We start from the raw sequence: 9344 nt of genomic DNA, 5'->3' as shown, positions 1-9344 counted from the left end.
AGGACTTCTCTCTGCAACCTCATCGCTGCCAGCCTGTATAACCAACAGCGGGTAGTAGTCAGAAGGCCGTACCAGACCAGGGAGCTTCCTAGTAATGTCTCTGACCCGGGCCCTAGGGAGGCAGCAGACTTCCCTGTGGGACGGGTCCGGTCGGCATATATGCATGAATGCAGTGTTGCATTCAAGCTTCATATTCAGGCTCAGTTTTTGAAGTCACGTGCGGTATTGATCATAGAAGTTTAAATTGTTGTCCTGGTTTCAGCTAGGATCAAGTTAATTTTCTTCCTAGTAGCTGGTACAGTGCTGTGTTTTGGATTTAGGATGAGAATAATGTTGATAACACACCGATGTTTTAGTTGTTGCTGAGTAGTGCTTACGCTAGTCAAGGACTTCTCAGCTTCCCATGCCCTGCCAGCGAGGAGCTGGGAGGGGGCACAGCCAGGACAGCTGACCCAAACTGGCCAAAGGGATATTCCATACCATATGATGTCATGCTCAGTATATAAACTCGGGGGAGTTGGGTTGGGGGCGGTGACTGCTGCTCGGAAACTGGCTGGGCATCGGTCAGCGGATGGTGAGCAACTGCATTGTGAATCACTTATTTTGTATATTCTTTTATCATCATCATTATTTTCCCTTCCTTTTCTGTCCTATTAAACTGCCTTTATCTCAACCCACAAATTTTACTTCCCCCCCTCCAATTCTCTCTCCCGTCCCACTGGGGGGGGACAGTGAGCGAACGGCTGTGTGGTGTTTAGCTGCCTGCCGGGTTAAACCACAACAATTGTCTACAGTTCCTATTCTAGGAAATTAGTCTGTAGCTCTTCCATGTGTAGAGAAAAAAGGAATAGATGAGCAGTGAAATAAAAATTGAATATATCCCACTCTCAGTCCTGAATTCATAATACAGCTGACCACAGATCATGACAAATTTCAAGTAGCCATTTAAAAGGTTTCAAAGCTACAATTTATTAGAATTTTTTTCAGATAATGACAGAGGCCTTTAAGACTAAATATCTAATCCTTGAATGAACCAGTGTACCACTTCCATTTGACCTTTTCTAGCCCTGTTCCTACCTGACAGGATGCAGCACAACCAACCCCACCAACTTTAGCAGGAAAGTGGAAGAATACGCATTAGTTTAGTTGCATCACTGAAAGAGATTCCTTCCCCACCGCAATCCCACAGTTAATTATTCTTGTTATGTTCCTTTTACTGGCATATGTATTTTGGACAGGGTCAGATTAGGTTCTACAGACGTTAGCTTCCTAGTCCGGCTGTCCATATGGCTGTTAGTGCCAGCAAAAGGAAGGTGAGTAAAAAGGAGTTACAAAACATAATACCATTCCCTTCAGTGGCAACATAAAATTAAGCCAGACTGAAGTGAACACAACCATTGCTTCAAAAGAGGTAATTCTCTAACACCAAATATGAAGTAAAAAAATGACTCAACATTCTCTCTACTAAAATACAAGACTTATCCAAGAAAACATCTATATAATTAGCCCCAGGCCAGAGATTCTACTCATAAATTAATACACAATTTTCAGTGCTCGCATCCCGATATGTATTCTTCCAAAGTATCAACAGCTACATGCAACAGGCTTTGCATCAAGGTAGTTTTTTTAAACATCCAACAAGGTGCTAAATGATACCAAATAGTTCTGTACCATAGAAAAAAGTTTATTACAACAGATGAACTAAACTCAAAGGAATCAGTTCCCTGAGATTTCTACCAGGGCGGGGGGGAAGATTTAGATATACTCCCAAAGCAAATGAAGAGACTGAGGTGACAGCACAGAGCTGCAATATAGGAGAAATTAAAGGAAAAGATTCTTAAGGGAATGGTGGAAGAAGGACCCAAATTTAAACAAAAAACAGCCAAGGTCAAAAGCAGAAGAGAGAATTTCCATGATTCTGCACAGAAGCTGTAAGCAAAAAGGTAAATAACACTGGTCATGCCAGTACACACTGATGTAATGCTCTAGAGTACTCTTTGGGCTCCAACTGGTAAAAGTTGCGTTAAGAAGTATGGCTACCTTTTATTCTCTTTCTACAGACGTGTTTTTCTCACGCTTTTTCAGAATTGATGAAATAGCTTCCTAATTTCATCAAGCCTACATAGGAGCATCAGACAGAAGAGAAACTCTAGTAGTTACATCTGTGTAAATCCCTGTTCTGTGCATCACTATTTCAAAATAAGCTCAGCCAAGACATGGATGATGACCTGAGAACAAACAAAACAATCTCACACATTTTCACAGAACACTAATTTAGTTCATCTATTGTTTCTTGGTAAGATGTCCAGAAGAGGGGAGAGGAGGAGAGGAATTAACTTTTGCCATTATTTAAGAGCCGGACATGATCCTTCCTGCATGCCCATGCAAGGACACACACTCACTTTTCATGCACTGACTGCATATAACGCACCAAAATCCATGGAGGACAACAGAAGATGACTTAATGTGAAAGCTGGCAGCCATCAATAGAGTACAGCAGAGCTTTAACTCCTCCTGACGCAGTTATGCAGGTGTATTGCAAAAGGTATCTTCTATCAGCTATCAGGTTTGCTGTGGATATATTTCTCACATAGAAGTACTTAAGAGAAGTTGTTCCCTCATAAAAACTCCAGAGCTGTGCACCTAAGTTTCTGTTTTGGTTTATGGTCATGCACTTTTTGAAATTATCTAAGTTTGTCTTCTACATTGTTAGTACTCTGTCTTCATAATGGGGAAAAAAAAGAAAAGAAAAATCAATGTGCTATTACCCTGTCAACCTACCCTTGCAAGAATTCTTTGAACATCAATGCTTAAGTAGGAAAAATGTATGCATTAGCATCACTAAGCACACTAATTTTTTCTACTTTAACATAAAATAGGAATTAGATGCAAAAACTGATTTAGTGTAAGAAGCAAGGGCTCACAGCGGAAGTAGAAAGATAAATCAGTAAACAAGTGTCCTATAAAACAACATTTCACTATGCAGAAAGTACACCGTTAAAAAAAAAAAAAGGTCTTCTAAAAATATCTACAGTGTGATCCACTGTGAACCAAATCTGAGGACACTGCCCTCAGATGCCTGCACCCACAAGTTCAGTTTAAACTGCCCTTCCTACTGAAGCAGTCAAAACACCACATATGTAAACCTGAACACATAAAATGCATCAGGGTTATTTACACATATCAGGGATGCTTGAATCATACAGCTCTGATTACACGTACAAACAGAACCCACAACAGGGAGCAACTGTTTAGTAATGATTTCCCAATGTCTCAATTACACGTACCAGAGTTGTTAAAAAGGCTCCGAGGAGTTGAGTTTATATTTAGAGAAGTATACGCTTAGCTATTGGGACAGGAATAACATGAATTTTACAGCTGTTAATATAAGTTTCATTTGGACAATTGGTCAATACAAGGTTTAAGTAAACATTGTTGCTCACAGCTTTAGAAGGTGTGGGCAAATGACATTTACTTTGTAGGCAGCATGAACTATATAACTGGTATAAATTGGTCTTCGAGAGCCGACAACTGCAATATCTCATTCATCAGTGTACTTAGAATTGTGAACTGGAATTCCAATTACTGAACAAAGTCTATTACCAATTTGAGCCACTTGGGTAAAAAACCCTTTTCTCTACCTCCATAGTAGTTAATTCTCTCAAGTTATTTTAGGAACAATCAAGAGGAATGAGTCTACTAACACAGAGTTTCGCTAAAATAAACAAAGCAATCACTATATCTGCTAATATAATGCTACAAATCTGTAAAGCAATTTAAAAAAAAATAATTTACTACCTATTAGGACACACTGCTTTAAAGGGTTAACTTTAGCAGACCACCTTTTGAAAGTAACAGAAAAAAGTCAAAGAAATTATTGCATTATTATCATATTTGGTTTTGAATATAATTATACCTGGAAAAAAGATTTAATAAAGTCCCCATAAGCAGCTTTTAGTTTTATTTTACTTTTTGAGATAACTGAACTTTGGAAGTACTAGCTTTCCCTTGAACAGAAATGCTGTTAAACGAGGCACATTTTTGTTGCACATAAATTAGCAGTTGCATTGTCTCAGGCTACTGAATATATTCAACTTGCCACTTTTTTGACATATACAAACAATACATTACATGCCTGGAGACAAACAATATATACTACTATACAAATGGTTTCATAAAAGAAGATTATAGTGATGTCAACAAATAGCCAATTCTCAGATTCTGCTTTTTTCAGATATTCTTTTTGTATTAGCTGTCTGCAATGCGTATTTACCAGGATACCTTTTATATGAAGTATTGCCATGGCAGGAACATGGAAAAAATACTGCTGTAAAGCTAAGGAAAGATCTGATACAACTTTTGACACTAAGCATAGGTTTCACTTACATTGAGAAATGGAAGAGAGAAGTAGAACTATATTTCATACACTACTTACCCGGGTGAAGGTACCCTCAAAACTGTGAATATCCAGTTGTGGCTTCTGAGCATAAACATAAGCATTGATTGAAAACAGATCCTGTAAAACAGATTAATGTATTTACTATTATTTAAACTTAAATTTAATCACATATTTTGAAGAACCTTTTAGTGGTAAAGATTCCAGTTTATGACCCCCACCACCCCACCCCAAGTTAAGTTCACAGAATTTTTACCCAACTAAGAAACACGCTGTTTTTTCAGTACACCTTGCTATAAAGGAACCAGATCCAAGATGATATTCTAAATGTGTTGATAGTTCAAACACTAAACTGTTTTACGTTTATAACATGAGTTAGAAATTTTAGCTAATTTATTTTTCCTTAACAGGCCCATTTTAATTTATAATAGTATAATCTTAAAATATTTTTCATATATTTGTTCTTTTAAAAACAAAGTGGGGTTTTTCTTGTTTTGTTTTTAATGAAACTGGAAACAAAATACTTTTCCAGCAAGGACAAAGCCAACTGAATACAAGAGAAAACAATGAAATTGATTCAAGTTCTCTTTAAATGCTCAAGCACATCTGCAGTCAACCCATGAGAAAACCCCATCAGCTTCAAGAAAGCCTGGATACATCAACAGGATTACTCAAATGCTTGAAGTCAAGGATACGCTAAACTAGTCTGACAAAATTAGGTCTAATATACATGGTACTACTACTCATGACAGCAAACAACCCATGAACATTCCTATCCTAAAACTAAGAGAGTAAGAGACTCTTAGATACTACAGTAGCAGGCTCTATAAATACATGGCAGTATGGTATAAACAGGGGAAAACAAAAAAAAAAAAAAAATCTGATGATTGTTAGATCTTAAGAGCTGTCCCTAGAGGCCCAGGGAGGATCACCTTCAAATTCTGAAACAATTATTTCATCAGGTGATCGTTCTGAAACATCCACCTCCCACAGAAAGAATACTGCAAACTAATTGTTAAAAACGTGATACAAAGGACTTTCTTCTCATCACAAAAGCAAACCTTTTGGTGCTTTTTAGATGGTCAGGACCAACAGCAGCTAAGAGGTTTCAACACGAGTAGGCCACTCGTGCATGGATCCACAATCCAATTTCTACTCTGGAGAGGAGCAGATGCTTGATACCAAATCCCAGTCGATCTAAGAATCATAACCTCTGATGAAATGCAAGAGGGTCTACCTTCTCACCATATGTAGTGCCTAACTATTTGGGTTATCTCCATCCTTTATTACTAGATGAATCTTGCAAAAAGGCTAATCAGACACCATCTCTGGGGAGCAGATTACATGGCTACAATACCCTGTTCACGCTAGCTAGAATGTGCTATCTTCAAAAGTGGAATTAATTTTACAGCCTCTTTCATGGACATATAACCACACCTTGGCTCAAGTGTAGCTATTTTTAAAAGCATGCCATTATTTTTTGTTCATAATTTTGAATGTAATAACTAACTACATTTGAATATTACATAATTTGAACATTACAAAAATTAACTAAAGGTGCAATTGTCCACCTGTGTTAACGTCTTAAAATCTGACACATTTGTATCCTTTTGTTTGCCAATAAAATGGCTACAGATTTTTGAGTATCATTATTTTTTCACTTTTCCAGATCAAAATGATTTTTTTTTAAATCTATTGTACATTTATCAAACATGTTTGACTTTAGTTTAAAAATGTGTAGCTCTATAAATAATGAATTTGTATTTCTATTTATATTCTGCAGACAGGAAATATCTCACTTCATACCTTGCAAAAACACACAGCTTTGTATGTCATATGCTTTAAAATATGAATCAAATCTGAACATTAACTCTCACAAATTATCTTTATCTTAAACCATTAGCCATTTATTGTAGTCTTTCACAGGAAGTTCATTCATTGCATCCTTGTTCTTCCAACCTACTTTCATCAAGTTCACGAGAAATAATTCATATGAAACTAATACACATGTGGTGTCCTATATCTTCATCATTCACTTCTTTCCCATCTGTTATCACCTACAATTTAGCTAATCCAGGCTATTATGTGCTTTATTATGCAAAGAAAAATAAAGAGTTTCTCAGTAGTGGATAGCACAGCAGAAAACTAATACCACACACATACTCATATACACAATAAAAACTGCTAGTGAAATGCGTCAACCAAGAACTTCTCACTTTTCAAAGAATGCCTTGGTGGGAAGCAACATTAGAATAAAAGGAAGCAAAAATATCCACCTTTTTAAGTATATCGGCCTTTGTACAGTAATATATTTTCCTGATTTCTAATCTTTCTATTCTCTTCTACCGTGATGTTCTCCTTTGTCACATTTTAAATGTAAAAATTTCTACCACGTTCCTTTGGTGTCTTTTCTTATGTTTTAGTTCTCCTTTTGTATTTCTGATTTAACACCTAAACGTTCATGTTTTCCTTTTTTTCTTTTTTTTTTTTTTAAAACTATTGCATTGATTAAACAGATATACTCTGCCAAATTTTTACCACTGTAAAAGCAATTCGGCGTTACTCTGGAATGCCACAAACTAGAACCGACAGAGTATTCCAAAAGTGCATGTGTTTTCCTAAAACTAAAAATCGTAACAAAAACCTATGCTCTGAGAGAAATTCGGGGTGGTAGTTCATTGGCATTTCATTCATGAGTAGCAGAAAGAAAAGACATACAAGCACATTACAGGTGCTCAGTAGCTTTCTGAAGTATTTTTTCATTATTAGGGTAAAGAAAAGGAATAAGGACTTTTTTTCTGTAGCCCAATGCTCTGTACTCCAAACAGACATCTTTCTCAGGCCAATAAAATACAGTAGCTGAAGTTTTACACTACAAGGGAAAGAAAGAGAAATTCAAAGAATGATACAGTTATAGAAGACAGATTACATACGAACTGCATTCAACAATAATGGTTACTGCAAGAGTACAAGTGCTGCTTGTACCTTGTGCTGCTATCCCAGTAGTAGAAGCTGTGCATTTCTCACCTCAATGTCTTGAAAGAAGTTGCGATGGTGAATTTAACAAGGAGACATCAAGATTTGTACACAACACTACATGTAAATAGAACTTCTGCTCACTGAGCAAGAAAAATTTACCTGGTTAGGTTATGTCATTGCTTCCCCCTATAAAAGTGCAGGGAGAAGGGAAATTACCTTAAACAAAGGATGTAATGATATTTAAAAAAAAAAAAAAGAAATAACTACTTTTTGTTAATGATTTAACTGAGGGACTTGATCTCTGTGAAATTCAGCTTCAGTAAAGAATTATTTTCATACTATAAGCATTGAACTGCTGGTTCACTGAAGCCAAATAGTTCTACTGATATGTTGAATGGAAACAGTATTCTACATCTAAAATTACGTTGCTTTTAAGAGGCAGTGAGGGTACATAACCTCAGTTATTTTCTTACTCAAGGGAAAAAAACCACACTTGGGTAGGGGGATTGTAACAGTACTAGATTAAAGAAACTATATGAAAGACTTGATTCTCAAGCAATAAAAATTAAATTATTTTTATACAACAGTAGACGAGATATAAAAAAAACCCTGATATACATTTAATTATCTCATACTTGAAAATAGTAATTCAGGAGAATGCATTTCATCCTGCTACACTGAAAGTCAGGAAATGACTTGATGATGGTACAATAATGAAAATGTTCTCTTTTGCATTTCATAATTTAAAAATCACTGTAAAGTTATCAATAACATAGAAAAGTCTCCTCTGTTAGGTCAAGGGCAACATTTGTTCACCTTACTTAAAGATCATTAAAATACATTCTTAATCATAACATGTAGTTCATTACAAATAAAATTGCCTTTGGTTCAATAAAACTAATTAAATGTAAATGGTATTGTTTACTGCCGTATGGATCCTCTGATATAAATCAGCAAGTCACCATTTATTGAAAATTACAGTGACCTCACTGCTGTTAATAAATTTAGTTGATCACACGAAGCTAGCGAAGAATGCTTCAGAACATGCGTATTGCCAGAACTGCCCCACCCGTAACTTTGAAACGGCAAGAAACCTCATCTAGGTGTTAACGAAGTTCGCTGCTCAGCCGTCATTAAATGACTTGTTGAAATTTTAATTCTCTGATCACGGTAAGTGCTTCAGAAAGACAACAAAATCTGTACTGATCATCTTGGTGGTGTCACCTGTTCTTCAAGAACAGCTCTGAAGGTCTGCAGGTTTGGTTATTCTGGGCGTCACAGCGGGCAGGGTTACAGCGCTGCTCTGTGGACGTGACCGACGGACTGCTCGTGCCAGTGCAAGATACTCACTGCCTTTACGTCAGGTAACGACAGAAATCAAAACGAGTGACACGTACGGAGAGTATATTCTGTCACGCACACGATCAAGTTGTTTATAGTCTATTTGATGCTCAACTTGCACACGTTCTCTTAAATTATGACGAACACATTTCAACATGCAAATACGACCCGTAAGCCTCAGCAAGGGCAAAACGCCGTAGCCCAGCGGCGGCGCCCCGCACCTCGCCGCAGGCCCCCGTCCGAACGGGTTCTCTTTGTGAGCGGACCCCCTGCAGCCAACTGCTGGTTTGCCACGAACGCGTACAAAGCTGACCTCGGACACCGAACCCAATTTTTGTGGCCACCCGTACAAATACGAGCCTTCAATCCAGCGTAAAGGCAGTACTGAGTTAACACACAAGCTTCGTGGCTTTGAAACGGACAAGACGAATAGGCCCGCGAGCTCTCCACGTTAACTCTCTGTAGGCACAGAACGACCCGCGCTCTACCCGCCTGCCCAGCTCATCCAGGGCCAGTTTTGCGACTCGCAACACGGCAACCCGCGACATGGCGCCTCTGCCGGGCGGGACTCGCCCTCACTTGGCGGCGAGTGCAGGGCGGGGCGGGGCGGGGCGCCGCGCACCGCCTT

The 9344-nt window shown here is 37.9% G+C and overlaps 1 protein-coding gene across 1 annotated transcript in view; it reads right to left on the bottom strand.

The window, feature by feature from the left end:
- Positions 1 to 9344, bottom strand: part of ATP9B (ATPase, class II, type 9B) — a 161932-nt gene that overhangs the window by 92676 nt on the left and 59912 nt on the right. The window contains exon 8 of the mRNA XM_009324471.1: positions 4436 to 4516. Coding sequence (XP_009322746.1) covers positions 4436 to 4516 — 81 coding nt within the window. The remainder of the gene's footprint in view (positions 1 to 4435; positions 4517 to 9344) is intronic.

Source organism: Pygoscelis adeliae, unplaced genomic scaffold (genome assembly GCF_000699105.1).
Source record: "Pygoscelis adeliae isolate BGI_AS28 unplaced genomic scaffold, ASM69910v1 Scaffold95, whole genome shotgun sequence".
NCBI classification, from domain to species: Eukaryota; Metazoa; Chordata; class Aves; order Sphenisciformes; family Spheniscidae; genus Pygoscelis; species Pygoscelis adeliae.
The sequence above is the reverse complement of the archived record's forward strand: the minus strand, read 5'-3'. Positions and strand labels throughout refer to the sequence as shown.